Here is a 15,328-nt window from a genome sequence, read left to right as displayed (position 1 = left end):
CTCGCTTCTGCAGCCATTGCCAGAGCAGCAGCCACCACCAGCAAGAACAACACCAGCACATCCAGGGCGCCGACAGCAGCAGCAACAGCAAGCTCAAACGCCAGCCAATCCCTGGCGCGGACAGCAGCAGCAGGCAGCATGGACGCCACTCAATGTCTCCTCTCCTGGGCGACGAAGAGGACAACAACATCAGCAGAAGCAGAAGCAGCAGCAGCCAATACATACAAAAAAACAGACGCCTGCTGCCTCTGGCCCACGCACTGGGCGACGACGTCCAGAGCAGCCATTGAGCCGTTCCCAGGCACAACAGCAGCAGCAGCTACAGCAGATGCAGCAGCACCAGCAGCAGCAGCACCAGCACCAGGGAATGCACAAGAAGAACTCGATCCGCAATGGCGGAGATGTCCTCAAGCGCGGACGGGCACAGTCAGCGTAAGTATTGCCTCTCTCAAAGGGAAAACCATGGACACGATTGGGGAGCCTCTTCTTTATGGGATTACCCAAAGATATAAGTCTCGTTTGGAGGCATTGAGTGTCTTGAAAGGGAATCGGGAACAGATTAATAGAATATATACGACCCTTTGGTGATATTTTGGCGATGTCCCTTCCGTTTAAAGACGGAAATTCTGCTGTTAAAAATTCCAGTTTAGATCTCTGTTTGTTTTGCCTCAATCAATCAACAATCAATAGCATAGCATAGTTGTTAGCTCTGTGACAAAGCATAGATACGTATCTACGGAGGAGATTGAAAGCAGTACAGGAGGCAGGTGGCAGCTGGACTAAGAGCTCTATTAAACGCCAGATCCCCTCCTCCATTGCACACTCTGGGCATTCTGGCAATCAAAAGTCGCGCTCTCTGTCGATGCGGGAGCGACGACAGCTGGACTGCAGTCCCATACCACGTAGTCAATCGGGTAAGGAATCACTCTCTCCCCCTGCTTGTGGATCCTTTGCTTAATCCAACTCCTCTGTCTTTTTGCAGGCGCCTCTCCCGTTTCCATTTCGGGATCCACAGCCACCGCTGGCGGAATGGCCTCCCATCCGCATGTGAATCTGCTGCACGCGGCCGAGCCGCATTACTACAATGCCCAGGGAGCCGTCTACTACACCAGCTACCACGGCTCCCCGCACGACCTGAGCTACGCCAGCTCCGCGGACGTCTCGCTGAACGCCTCGTGGTTGAACGCCAGCGGGCACAGCCCCCACACGCCCTACTACTCGGCGGCACAGATCTACATGCGCCCCAAGGGCGGCAGCACCACGCCCACTCCCAGCTGCAGCGGCAGCACGGGCAGCGGCAGCGGCAGTGGCAGCGGCAGCTGCAAGAAGGTTCCGCCGGAGGTGCCCAAGCGCACCTCTTCGATCACGGCACAGCAGCAGAGCCAGCTGCTGCTGCTGCAGCGCCAGACACCGCCGCCCCCGTCGCTGCTGCGGACCAACGGGCTCTGCAAGACGGCGGAGAACGGCAGCCTGACCTCCGTCCAGAGTTCCGGCTCAGACTCGAGCGTCACCTCGGCGGAGCGGAACATGAACAGCGACCTCGGATCGGACCGCAGCAACTCCCCCCACACGTGGAAGCGTGGCACGGCCCTGAACAGCTCCCAGCAGTTCTCCACGCACTCGGCCGACTCGGTATCGGTCTCGGTGCCCAGCGGAGGTGGAGGTGGAGCCGTTGTGGTCTCCGGAGCAGCCATAGCTGCTGCTGGGCCCGGAGCTTATGCCGCACAGATGCAGGCGGCCGTGGCAGCGGCCACAGCGGCGGGCGGAGTACCGCCGACGGACGATCATGCCGTCTCGTCGCACACCAGCGCCGCGCAGTACGAGCAGCACGAACAGCAGCAGCACGAGCAGCAGCAGCTGCAGGCAGCGGCCTCCGCCGCGGGCGTGGCCCAGAACTACAAGATGTCGGAGACCATACGCAAGCGGCAGTACCGCGTGGGCCTCAATCTGTTCAACAAGAAGCCGGAGAAGGGCATCACCTATCTCATCCGCAGGGGCTTCCTCGAGAACACGCCACAGGGCGTGGCTCGTTTCCTGATCACGCGCAAGGGCCTCTCCCGCCAGATGATCGGCGAGTATCTGGGCAATCTGCAGAACCAGTTCAACATGGCCGTGCTCAGCTGCTTCGCCATGGAGCTGGACCTGTCCGGCCGCCAGGTGGACGTGGCCCTGCGCAAGTTCCAGGCCTACTTCCGGATGCCCGGGGAGGCGCAGAAGATTGAGCGGCTGATGGAGATCTTCTCGCAGCGCTACTGCGAGTGCAATGCGGACATTGTGGGGCGCCTAAGATCATCCGATACGGTAGAGTCTCCCCTCCCCTCCCCTCCTTGGAGGTTCGCCTACTAATCCGATTTATATTTGTTTACAGATCTTTGTGCTGGCATTTGCCATCATTATGCTCAATACGGATCTGCACACGCCCAATCTGAAGCCGGAAAGGCGCATGCGCGTCGAGGACTTCATCAAGAATCTGCGAGGCATCGACGATTGCCACGACATTGACAAGGACATGCTGAGCGGCATCTATGAGCGCGTCAAGTCGGACGAGTTCAAGCCGGGCAGCGACCACGTCACCCAGGTGATGAAGGTGCAGGCCACCATTGTCGGCAAGAAGCCGAATCTGGCGCTGCCCCACCGGCGGCTGGTCTGCTATTGCCGCCTGTACGAGATACCCGACGTGAACAAGAAGGAGCGGCCGGGCGTCCACCAGCGCGAGGTGTTCCTCTTCAACGACCTGCTGGTCATCACCAAGATATTCAGCAAGAAGAAGACCTCCGTGACGTACACGTTCCGCAACAGCTTCCCGCTCTGCGGCACGGTGGTGACCCTGCTGGACATGCCCAACTATCCGTTCTGCATCCAGCTGTCGCAGAAGGTCGACGGTAAGATCCTGATCACCTTCAATGCCCGCAACGAGCACGACCGCTGCAAGTTTGCCGAGGATCTCAAGGAGTCCATCAGCGAGATGGACGAAATGGAATCGCTGCGCATCGAGGCAGAGCTGGAGCGCCAGAAGTCGGCGCGCAACCGGGCCCCGGGGAACGCAGAGAACCGCGATAGTGGCGTGGCCGATGTGGAGGTGTGTCCCTGTCCCTATGGCTCCCAGCCAGGCGGCGGCTCCCAGGCAGCCGGCGAGCAGGCAGCTGGCAACTCGGCCGACTCCACGCAGCAGCTGAAGCGCAGTGCGCTCAGCAACAGTCTCCTGGACATGCACGAGCAATGTGAGTTCTCAGACTCAAATTTTGATATGTGAGAGCGTTTGTCTTATTCCGAGTCTCCTTCCAGTTGGCAACGAGAAGCCCCAGCGACGAGGCAGCGTCGGCTCCCTGGACAGCGGCATGAGCATCTCCTTCCAGTCGACCACCACGTCCAGCGCCTCGCGGGAGAATGCGGCGGCCATTGCAGCTGCCGCCAATGCAGCGGCGGCTGCCAAGATGCGTTTCAACATGCCGCCAACGGCGGCGATTGCCACGCCCAACAATGTGTATGCAGCGCCCGGAATGCAGGCGTACACGCATGCCAACTTTGTGCAGCAGTCGCAGGCCGCCTACATGATGCAGCAGCAGCAAATGCTTCAGCAACAGGCACAAATGCAAGCCCAGGCGCAAGCCCAGGCCCAAGCGCAGGCTCAGGCGCAGGCGCTACAGCAGCAGGGAGGCGGAGGAGCAGGAGTAGGAGGAGGAGCCGTGGTCACGGGTCGAATCCCTGGAAGGGAGAGGAAGGCCTCACGCTCCGATGAGAACGCACGGTCGACGGAGGTCTAAGTCATCTACTCATCTACGTATTGTACATTTCCGTTGTTCAGCAAAGCGATAAATATTAAATCTATATAGCATATAGAGTCAAATATCTGTATAATCCGAATCGAAACGAACCGAAAGCCATTTTTTCTGCAACACCTAACAAACAAACATACACACACACCACACACACAGCTTACGAGTATATAGTGAATTTTGAATGTTCCTTCGTTCTCTGCTAATATTAATTGATGTACATAAATTAAACAATTGTCTGTTTCCCGCACTATCTACTTGCTAAAATAAGTTTCTAAAACTAATTGTATATATATACATTCAGCATACACGCATACACGTACGATATACATATACATGTAGCCCCTACGATCGACGGAGGTCTAAGTCATCTACTCATCTACGTATTGTACATTTCCGTTGTTCTGCAAAGCGATAAATATTAAATCTATATAGCATATAGAGTCAAATATCTGTATAATCCGAATCGAAACGAACCGAAAGCCATTTTTTCTGCAACACCTAACAAACAAACATACACACACACCACACACACAGCTTACGAGTATATAGTGAATTTTGAATGTTCCTTCGTTCTCTGCTAATATTAATTGATGTACATAAATTAAACAATTGTCTGTTTCCCGCACTATCTACTTGCTAAAATAAGTTTCTAAAACTAATTGTATATATATACATTCAGCATACACGCATACACGTACGATATACATATACATGCTCCACTAGCTCTACCTCACTCACCTGCAAATGCAACTAGTAGCTGCGGCACAGGAACCCACAGCAGCAGCAGCGGCGGCGGCGTTGGGCTGCTCCAGCTGCCCGCCCTGAGTATGCCCAATGCCAGACAAACTCGGATGCTGCAGCGACAGCACCAACCAACGACAATTATTCCCCCCCCCCCCCCCCATCATTCTGCCAGCTGTCCCCGACATTATGCCCATTCTGGACAAGCTGCAGAATGACCCGAGGGTGGGCAACAGTAGCTATCACACCAAGCTCATCAGCCGCAATGGTGTCCGTATCCAGGCCCGCGACATGGCTACCAGGGATGCCATCATGGCAATCCTGGGCGATGGCGACGGCAACGAGGCGATGACTGGCCACTACACACACCAGCACAAGAGTGACCGTGGGCTACGGATCGTCGTGCGAGATCTACACCACTCCACAAGCACCCAACTAATAAAAAATCAGATGGCCGAATTGGGTTATTATGTTATATTTATTAGAGCCATTAAAGGGAGATCCGATGGACAGCCGCTCGACCAGTTCGAGTTGGAGATAGCCCCCAAGCCGGATGAAAGCCACCACGATGTCCTCCAATTAACCCAGCTGGGCAACCAGTTGGTGACCGTTGAGAGGCAGGCCAAGCCGGTGGACCCAGCCCAGTGCCACAGATGTCAGGCATTCGGGCACACCCGCACCTACTGCAGGCGTTCATTCGTCTGTATGAAGTGTGCGGGTGCCCACGCGTCCACGGCATGTGCCAAGCCAAGGGCAGACGCCCCTAAATGCGCCAATTGCCAGGGCGCCCACATCAGCGCCTACAAGGGATGTCCGGCATTCAAGGCAGCAAGGGGCCGCCTTCTGTCCCACCGAGTGGCCATGCAGGAGTTGCGTCGCAAGCGCAGCTCGCTTCTGCAGCCATTGCCAGAGCAGCAGCCACCACCAGCAAGAACAACACCAGCACATCCAGGGCGCCGACAGCAGCAGCAACAGCAAGCTCAAACGCCAGCCAATCCCTGGCGCGGACAGCAGCAGCAGGCAGCATGGACGCCACTCAATGTCTCCTCTCCTGGGCGACGAACACACACATACACGTATCGATGCACCGTATGCCGATGCTTCGTGTGGAGAGAGCCGGAAACAGCAAGGAATGAGAGAAGGCGCAAAGAGAGAGCGGGTAACGACCTCGTACCAGCGACAGTACGAGAGGGCACTCGAGCAGCCTCTACACGAACAGCAGCCAACACAAGATTCGTGCTCGAGTGCCCGTTCGGGAGCGAGTTCGAACTCGAACCACAGCCATGGCACAAACCCCGCTCGATCGGCCACAGCAGCGGTTCCAAATGCAATGCACACAGCCAATACCACAACCACAAATACAATGATGACATACATCAGCACACAAACAGCGACATCAAACACAAAAACGACAACTACAATTACGTCGGCAGCCAGACGATGCCTGTTAACAGCAATGTTAACAGGCGGACCCCCCCCACCACCGCCGCCAGAGGAACATCAGCAGCAGCAAACACATCAACAACAACAACAACATCAGCCAATAGCAACAAACACAGCCAATACCGATGATATCCCATCCACCTCTGCTGCAGCGGCCCGTTCGCCACTGAAGCGCGTCCGCGCCGAGGTGGATGACGATGACGATGATGACAGTGATGACTCGGATGCTGCAGCGACAGCACCAACCAACGACAATTATTCCCCCCCCCATCATTCTGCCAGCTGTCCCCGACATTATGCCCATTCTGGACAAGCTGCAGAATGACCCGAGGGTGGGCAACAGTAGCTATCACACCAAGCTCATCAGCCGCAATGGTGTCCGTATCCAGGCCCGCGACATGGCTACCAGGGATGCCATCATGGCAATCCTGGGCGATGGCGACGGCAACGAGGCGATGACTGGCCACTACACACACCAGCACAAGAGTGACCGTGGGCTACGGATCGTCGTGCGAGATCTACACCACTCCACAATCACCCAACTAATAAAAAATCAGATGGCCGAATTGGGTTATTATGTTATATTTATTAGAGCCATTAAAGGGAGATCCGATGGACAGCCGCTCGACCAGTTCGAGTTGGAGATAGCCCCCAAGCCGGATGAAAGCCACCACGATGTCCTCCAATTAACCCAACTGGGCAACCAGTTGGTGACCGTTGAGAGGCAGGCCAAGCCGGTGGACCCAGCCCAGTGCCACAGATGTCAGGCATTCGGGCACACCCGCACCTACTGCAGGCGTTCATTCGTCTGTATGAAGTGTGCGGGTGCCCACGCGTCCACGGCATGTGCCAAGCCAAGGGCAGACGCCCCTAAATGCGCCAATTGCCAGGGCGCCCACATCAGCGCCTACAAGGGATGTCCGGCATTCAAGGCAGCAAGGGGCCGCCTTCTGTCCCACCGAGTGGCCATGCAGGAGTTGCGTCGCAAGCGCAGCTCGCTTCTGCAGCCATTGCCAGAGCAGCAGCCACCACCAGCAAGAACAACACCAGCACATCCAGGGCGCCGACAGCAGCAGCAACAGCAAGCTCAAACGCCAGCCAATCCCTGGCGCGGACAGCAGCAGCAGGCAGCATGGACGCCACTCAATGTCTCCTCTCCTGGGCGACGAAGAGGACAACAACATCAGCAGAAGCAGAAGCAGCAGCAGCCAATACATACAAAAAAACAGACGCCTGCTGCCTCTGGCCCACGCACTGGGCGACGACGTCCAGAGCAGCCATTGAGCCGTTCCCAGGCACAACAGCAGCAGCAGCTACAGCAGATGCAGCAGCACCAGCAGCAGCAGCACCAGCACCAGGGAATGCACAAGAAGAACTCGATCCGCAATGGCGGAGATGTCCTCAAGCGCGGACGGGCACAGTCAGCGTAAGTATTGCCTCTCTCAAAGGGAAAACCATGGACACGATTGGGGAGCCTCTTCTTTATGGGATTACCCAAAGATATAAGTCTCGTTTGGAGGCATTGAGTGTCTTGAAAGGGAATCGGGAACAGATTAATAGAATAGATACGACCCTTTGGTGATATTTTGGCGATGTCCCTTCCGTTTAAAGACGGAAATTCTGCTGTTAAAAATTCCAGTTTAGATCTCTGTTTGTTTTGCCTCAATCAATCAACAATCAATAGCATAGCATAGTTGTTAGCTCTGTGACAAAGCATAGATACGTATCTACGGAGGAGATTGAAAGCAGTACAGGAGGCAGGTGGCAGCTGGACTAAGAGCTCTATTAAACGCCAGATCCCCTCCTCCATTGCACACTCTGGGCATTCTGGCAATCAAAAGTCGCGCTCTCTGTCGATGCGGGAGCGACGACAGCTGGACTGCAGTCCCATACCACGTAGTCAATCGGGTAAGGAATCACTCTCTCCCCCTGCTTGTGGATCCTTTGCTTAATCCAACTCCTCTGTCTTTTTGCAGGCGCCTCTCCCGTTTCCATTTCGGGATCCACAGCCACCGCTGGCGGAATGGCCTCCCATCCGCATGTGAATCTGCTGCACGCGGCCGAGCCGCATTACTACAATGCCCAGGGAGCCGTCTACTACACCAGCTACCACGGCTCCCCGCACGACCTGAGCTACGCCAGCTCCGCGGACGTCTCGCTGAACGCCTCGTGGGTGAACGCCAGCGGGCACAGCCCCCACACGCCCTACTACTCGGCGGCACAGATCTACATGCGCCCCAAGGGCGGCAGCACCACGCCCACTCCCAGCTGCAGCGGCAGCACGGGCAGCGGCAGCGGCAGTGGCAGCGGCAGCTGCAAGAAGGTTCCGCCGGAGGTGCCCAAGCGCACCTCTTCGATCACGGCACAGCAGCAGAGCCAGCTGCTGCTGCTGCAGCGCCAGACACCGCCGCCCCCGTCGCTGCTGCGGACCAACGGGCTCTGCAAGACGGCGGAGAACGGCAGCCTGACCTCCGTCCAGAGTTCCGGCTCAGACTCGAGCGTCACCTCGGCGGAGCGGAACATGAACAGCGACCTCGGATCGGACCGCAGCAACTCCCCCCACACGTGGAAGCGTGGCACGGCCCTGAACAGCTCCCAGCAGTTCTCCACGCACTCGGCCGACTCGGTATCGGTCTCGGTGCCCAGCGGAGGTGGAGGTGGAGCCGTTGTGGTCTCCGGAGCAGCCATAGCTGCTGCTGGGCCCGGAGCTTATGCCGCACAGATGCAGGCGGCCGTGGCAGCGGCCACAGCGGCGGGCGGAGTACCGCCGACGGACGATCATGCCGTCTCGTCGCACACCAGCGCCGCGCAGTACGAGCAGCACGAACAGCAGCAGCACGAGCAGCAGCAGCTGCAGGCAGCGGCCTCCGCCGCGGGCGTGGCCCAGAACTACAAGATGTCGGAGACCATACGCAAGCGGCAGTACCGCGTGGGCCTCAATCTGTTCAACAAGAAGCCGGAGAAGGGCATCACCTATCTCATCCGCAGGGGCTTCCTCGAGAACACGCCACAGGGCGTGGCTCGTTTCCTGATCACGCGCAAGGGCCTCTCCCGCCAGATGATCGGCGAGTATCTGGGCAATCTGCAGAACCAGTTCAACATGGCCGTGCTCAGCTGCTTCGCCATGGAGCTGGACCTGTCCGGCCGCCAGGTGGACGTGGCCCTGCGCAAGTTCCAGGCCTACTTCCGGATGCCCGGGGAGGCGCAGAAGATTGAGCGGCTGATGGAGATCTTCTCGCAGCGCTACTGCGAGTGCAATGCGGACATTGTGGGGCGCCTAAGATCATCCGATACGGTAGAGTCTCCCCTCCCCTCCCCTCCTTGGAGGTTCGCCTACTAATCCGATTTATATTTGCGCTGCTGCAGCGCCAGACACCGCCGCCCCCGTCGCTGCTGCGGACCAACGGGCTCTGCAAGACGGCGGAGAACGGCAGCCTGACCTCCGTCCAGAGTTCCGGCTCAGACTCGAGCGTCACCTCGGCGGAGCGGAACATGAACAGCGACCTCGGATCGGACCGCAGCAACTCCCCCCACACGTGGAAGCGTGGCACGGCCCTGAACAGCTCCCAGCAGTTCTCCACGCACTCGGCCGACTCGGTATCGGTCTCGGTGCCCAGCGGAGGTGGAGGTGGAGCCGTTGTGGTCTCCGGAGCAGCCATAGCTGCTGCTGGGCCCGGAGCTTATGCCGCACAGATGCAGGCGGCCGTGGCAGCGGCCACAGCGGCGGGCGGAGTACCGCCGACGGACGATCATGCCGTCTCGTCGCACACCAGCGCCGCGCAGTACGAGCAGCACGAACAGCAGCAGCACGAGCAGCAGCAGCTGCAGGCAGCGGCCTCCGCCGCGGGCGTGGCCCAGAACTACAAGATGTCGGAGACCATACGCAAGCGGCAGTACCGCGTGGGCCTCAATCTGTTCAACAAGAAGCCGGAGAAGGGCATCACCTATCTCATCCGCAGGGGCTTCCTCGAGAACACGCCACAGGGCGTGGCTCGTTTCCTGATCACGCGCAAGGGCCTCTCCCGCCAGATGATCGGCGAGTATCTGGGCAATCTGCAGAACCAGTTCAACATGGCCGTGCTCAGCTGCTTCGCCATGGAGCTGGACCTGTCCGGCCGCCAGGTGGACGTGGCCCTGCGCAAGTTCCAGGCCTACTTCCGGATGCCCGGGGAGGCGCAGAAGATTGAGCGGCTGATGGAGATCTTCTCGCAGCGCTACTGCGAGTGCAATGCGGACATTGTGGGGCGCCTAAGATCATCCGATACGGTAGAGTCTCCCCTCCCCTCCCCTCCTTGGAGGTTCGCCTACTAATCCGATTTATATTTGTTTACAGATCTTTGTGCTGGCATTTGCCATCATTATGCTCAATACGGATCTGCACACGCCCAATCTGAAGCCGGAAAGGCGCATGCGCGTCGAGGACTTCATCAAGAATCTGCGAGGCATCGACGATTGCCACGACATTGACAAGGACATGCTGAGCGGCATCTATGAGCGCGTCAAGTCGGACGAGTTCAAGCCGGGCAGCGACCACGTCACCCAGGTGATGAAGGTGCAGGCCACCATTGTCGGCAAGAAGCCGAATCTGGCGCTGCCCCACCGGCGGCTGGTCTGCTATTGCCGCCTGTACGAGATACCCGACGTGAACAAGAAGGAGCGGCCGGGCGTCCACCAGCGCGAGGTGTTCCTCTTCAACGACCTGCTGGTCATCACCAAGATATTCAGCAAGAAGAAGACCTCCGTGACGTACACGTTCCGCAACAGCTTCCCGCTCTGCGGCACGGTGGTGACCCTGCTGGACATGCCCAACTATCCGTTCTGCATCCAGCTGTCGCAGAAGGTCGACGGTAAGATCCTGATCACCTTCAATGCCCGCAACGAGCACGACCGCTGCAAGTTTGCCGAGGATCTCAAGGAGTCCAGTAGGTGCGGGTGTGCCCGAATGCCTGACATCTGTGGCACTGGGCTGGGTCCACCGGCTTGGCCTGCCTCTCAACGGTCACCAACTGGTTGCCCAGCTGGGTTAATTGGAGGACATCGTGGTGGCTTTCATCCGGCTTGGGGGCTATCTCCAACTCGAACTGGTCGAGCGGCTGTCCATCGGATCTCCCTTTAATGGCTCTAATAAATATAACATAATAACCCAATTCGGCCATCTGATTTTTTATTAGTTGGGTGCTTGTGGAGTGGTGTAGATCTCGCACGACGATCCGTAGCCCACGGTCACTCTTGTGCTGGTGTGTGTAGTGGCCAGTCATCGCCTCGTTGCCGTCGCCATCGCCCAGGATTGCCATGATGGCATCGCTGGTAGCCATGTCGCGGGCCTGGATACGGACACCATTGCGGCTGATGAGCTTGGTGTGATAGCTACTGTTGCCCACCCTCGGGTCATTCTGCAGCTTGTCCAGAATGGGCATAATGTCGGGGACAGCTGGCAGAATGATGGGGGGGGGAATAATTGTCGTTGGTTGGTGCTGTCGCTGCAGCATCCGAGTCATCACTGTCATCATCGTCATCGTCATCCACCTCGGCGCGGACGCGCTTCAGTGGCGAACGGGCCGCTGCAGCAGAGGTGGATGGGATATCATCGGTATTGGCTGTGTTTGTTGCTATTGGCTGATGTTGTTGTTGTTGTTGATGTGTTTGCTGCTGCTGATGTTCCTCTGGCGGCGGTGGTGGGGGGGGTCCGCCTGTTAACATTGCTGTTAACAGGCATCGTCTGGCTGCCGACGTAATTGTAGTTGTCGTTTTTGTGTTTGATGTCGCTGTTTGTGTGCTGATGTATGTCATCATTGTATTTGTGGTTGTGGTATTGGCTGTGTGCATTGCATTTGGAACCGCTGCTGTGGCCGATCGAGCGGGGTTTGTGCCATGGCTGTGGTTCGAGTTCGAACTCGCTCCCGAACGGGCACTCGAGCACGAATCTTGTGTTGGCTGCTGTTCGTGTAGAGGCTGCTCGAGTGCCCTCTCGTACTGTCGCTGGTACGAGGTCGTTACCCGCTCTCTCTTTGCGCCTTCTCTCGTTCCTTGCTGTTTCCGGCTCTCTCCACACGAAGCATCGGCATACGGTGCATCGATACGTGTATGTGTGTGTTGGAGTGTGGGAAGCGGAATTATTGGCGCGCTCGGTACCGCTAGGCTTGGCTTGGCTTGACATAGCGGTGCTTGACATTGCGGTGCTTTGGCTGACGCCGCTGCCGCTGCCGACGCCGCCAATGCCTCAAGCCGGCGACTACCGCTGCTGCTGCTGCTGCTGCTGATGTTCTGCTGCTTCTGCTGCCGCTGGCGTTCCTGGGTATGGACCGCCTCAACCCAATCGCCGATCTGGAACTGCTCCTGGCTGGTGAGATTGGGAATGGCCGCCCAGCTGTTGGGGCAGGGCAGGTCGGGGATGGGGCTTGTGGCCGGAGTGGCCGGAGTGGCCGTGATGGTGGTGTCGGTATTTGTGGTCCTCACATACCCGGTAATGGTGGCTGGAGCCGGTCCAGGAATTGGAGGAAGTGCCTCCAACCAGGTGGCGGAGTCGGTGGATTGGCGTCTCAGTATCGCTGCGTCTGCCACGGCGCCGGTGGCTGCGCTGTCGGCGCTGGCTTCGCCGTCGGCGGCGCTGTCGGAGCTGGCAGTGGAAATGGCTGATTTGGGGCGATCCCTGGCTGTGACGCCGTGTGGTCCTCGTCGTCGTCGTCCTCTTCTGGCAGTGGAACCGCGTGGCATAGCTGCGCTGGATTGGCTTTGGTTGGATTTGGTAATAAATTTTTTCGACCGACGCGAGTGGAGATTTTGTCAAGTCAGATTGATTCACACAGTTTTTTTGAGTTTTTTTTTCCAATTATATACCCGCTTTGGGTTGAGGGCACTCAGTGCTCCATACAGGGGAGGAACTGAGAGGCTGGGGTGTGAGCCGCCAGCAACCAAGCGCGTTGCTTTATTAATTTCTCTTTGTGGGTATATGTCTTAATTTAGTAGATGTACATTTTTATACCCGATACTCAAAATGAGTATTGGGGTATATTAGATTTGTGGTAAAAGTGGATGTGTGTAACGTCCAGAAGGAATCGTTTCCGACCCTATAAAGTATATATATTCTTGATCAGCATCAATAGCCGAGTCGATTGAGCCCTGTCTGTCTGTCCGTCCGTCCGTCTGTCCGTCTGTCCGTCCCCTTCAGCGCCTAATGCTCAAAGACTATAAGAGCTAGAGCAACGATGTTTTGGATCCAGACTTCTGTGATATGTCACTGCTCCAAAAATATTTCAAAACTTTGCCCCGCCCACTTCCGCCCCCACAAAAGGCGAAAATCTGTGGCATCCACAATTTCGACGATACGAGAAAACTAAAAACGCAGAATCGTAGAAGATGACTATATCTTCTAGAGTGCAAAATCTGAACCAGATCGTATAATTATTACAGCCAGAATCACGAAAACAATTTCACTCTTTCTCGCTCTGTCTCACTCTAACACACAGGTTTCATGGTCGGTTTTGCCAATTGCAAAATATGAGTTCAAGGATCTCAGAACCTATAAAAGCCAGAGCAACCAAATTTGGTATCCACACTCCTGTGATATCGGACCTTGACCGTTTCCTGTCCAAATTTCGCCACACCCCCTTCCGCCCCCGCAAAGGACGAAAATCTGAGGCAACCACAAATCTCAGAGACTATTAAGGCTAGAGTAACCAAATTTGGTGCACACACTCCTTTAAGATGTCACTATAAAACGTATATCTCAGAATTTCGCCCCACCCCCATCCGCCCCCACAAAGGACGAAAATCTGTTGCATCCACAATATTGCAGATTTGAGAAAACTAAAAACGAAGAATCATAGATAATGACCATATCTATTAGATTGTTGAATCTGGATCAGATCAGACCATTTTTTTAGCCAAAAGGAACAAATCAATTTGCAGTGGCTACGCAGCGCCCGACGTCACGCTCAGACTGATTTCCTGTCTTGTCGACTCTCTGTCGTGTCGTTAAATATTAGCGGCGTCTGCCGGAGGAGAGCCATACTGACTTAGTATCGGGTATAACCTTAGAGTTGCGGTGTCCGCAGCAACTCACAACGTTCCCCCTCGTTGTTTGTTTGTTTTTTACAATTTAACTTTTAAACGGCACTCAAACACACTAGTACATTTAATGGCACAATAATTTACAAACATATAAACTGCAGCAACGTTAAACACTTGTAACCTCGACTAGGCCCGCAGTCAGCAGGGGGGGGCAAGGGAAAAAGAGAAAGAGAGAGAGATAAACTTTTCGGCACTTTGACGGAGGGACTAAACCTCAAACACGACTCGACTCCACAACGCTCACGACACGACTTTTTCTCGTTTGGACAGAGATCCAGACTCGAGACTCGATTCCACGATCGGGGCAAAAGGCTTCAAAAGTATGAATTGTCAAGAGGGTGTCAAGTGTGTGTGTGTGTGCGGTGTGAGTCAAGAAAGTAAAGTGGGGCCACGCTCAAAAGTATGCTGTCTCTTCCGTGTAATTTTCCCTAACTTAAAATTTGATTTGATCCCCTGTGAGTTTGTCAACTTGATGTTTTGTTGGTTGTAATGCGGTATGTGGTCTTCAGTCCCCTCTACTACCCTTGCCGCCTGCTGAGGGCAGACGACTAGGAATGTATCATGTACATGTGGGCGGGCAGTTTATAGGGAACGTAGTGGATATATGCGAAGACTTGCATATTTGGCTCAATTTAGGCCGTAGTGGTGGGGTGTGGCGGCAACTGATGCTGATTTGAAAGTCGATTACGAAACCGATAATCAATTGTCAGCACCGTTGCCGCCGAAGATTTATCACAGATTGTAATAATTTTTTTTAGTGGGGTGTCGGAGAACCGCACTAATTACGATAGTAACAATAAGGGGGAAGAAGGGGTTAAAGAAATGAGATCGAAATGTGCAGAAATGTGCAGTGTTGCAACACGTAGTCAGTTGAGGAATAGATAAAGAGAAAAGGTAAACAATGCATGTGCTTTGCATGGAAAATAAGTGGAAAGGCTCTAAATAAAAGAGACAAGCACTTGCAGAAATAACAATACAGGTAAGTAGTAGACTGGAGTGGAGACGACGGAAAAACAGGTAATAAAAGAGATACTACACTGGAACAAAGACGAGACAAAACAGTTACAATTGATTTACGTTTACAATATTACAATAAACATAACAATTTAAAATAATGTCTATATCTTTTACTATAATTACAGGGAAGACAAGAAGCATCGGCCGGCATAGCAAAACACAATGCTTGTAAAGACATTGCGTTGCATACCGGCCGACCCCGTCGTCCCCCCTGGTCGTCGAAATTGGCGTCTTCCAAAGTCGTCAGAGGTAGGTGCAATTAGCACCTCGTCGTCGTT

At 55.4% G+C, this 15,328-nt stretch overlaps 2 protein-coding genes across 2 annotated transcripts; both read left to right on the top strand.

Annotated features, from left to right (window-relative positions):
- The first annotated feature begins 367 nt into the window (after window positions 1-367).
- LOC113567209 (IQ motif and SEC7 domain-containing protein 3-like) lies at window positions 368-3,847 on the top strand. Its single transcript, XM_026994387.1, has 5 exons — window positions 368-432; window positions 718-914; window positions 983-2,301; window positions 2,369-3,221; window positions 3,286-3,847. Exons 1-5 carry the CDS (start codon window positions 368-370, stop codon window positions 3,762-3,764), a joined length of 2,913 nt encoding a protein of 970 aa, XP_026850188.1. The 3' UTR covers window positions 3,765-3,847.
- Window positions 3,848-7,662: 3,815 nt separating this feature from the next.
- LOC6603920 (IQ motif and SEC7 domain-containing protein 3) lies at window positions 7,663-10,885 on the top strand (the record flags this gene model as incomplete). The annotated part of the gene is made up of 4 exons (XM_026994386.1): window positions 7,663-7,871; window positions 7,940-9,258; window positions 9,291-10,229; window positions 10,297-10,885. Coding segments are annotated over exons 1-4 (2,899 nt in total), but the record flags the coding sequence as incomplete, so codon positions are not given.
- Between the last annotated feature and the right edge of the window lie 4,443 nt (window positions 10,886-15,328).

Source organism: Drosophila persimilis, unplaced genomic scaffold (genome assembly GCF_003286085.1).
Source record: "Drosophila persimilis strain 14011-0111.01,24,50 unplaced genomic scaffold, DperRS2 tig00002470-arrow-arrow-pilon, whole genome shotgun sequence".
In the NCBI taxonomy this organism is placed as follows: domain Eukaryota; kingdom Metazoa; phylum Arthropoda; class Insecta; order Diptera; family Drosophilidae; genus Drosophila; species Drosophila persimilis.
The sequence above is the reverse complement of the archived record's forward strand: the minus strand, read 5'-3'. Positions and strand labels throughout refer to the sequence as shown.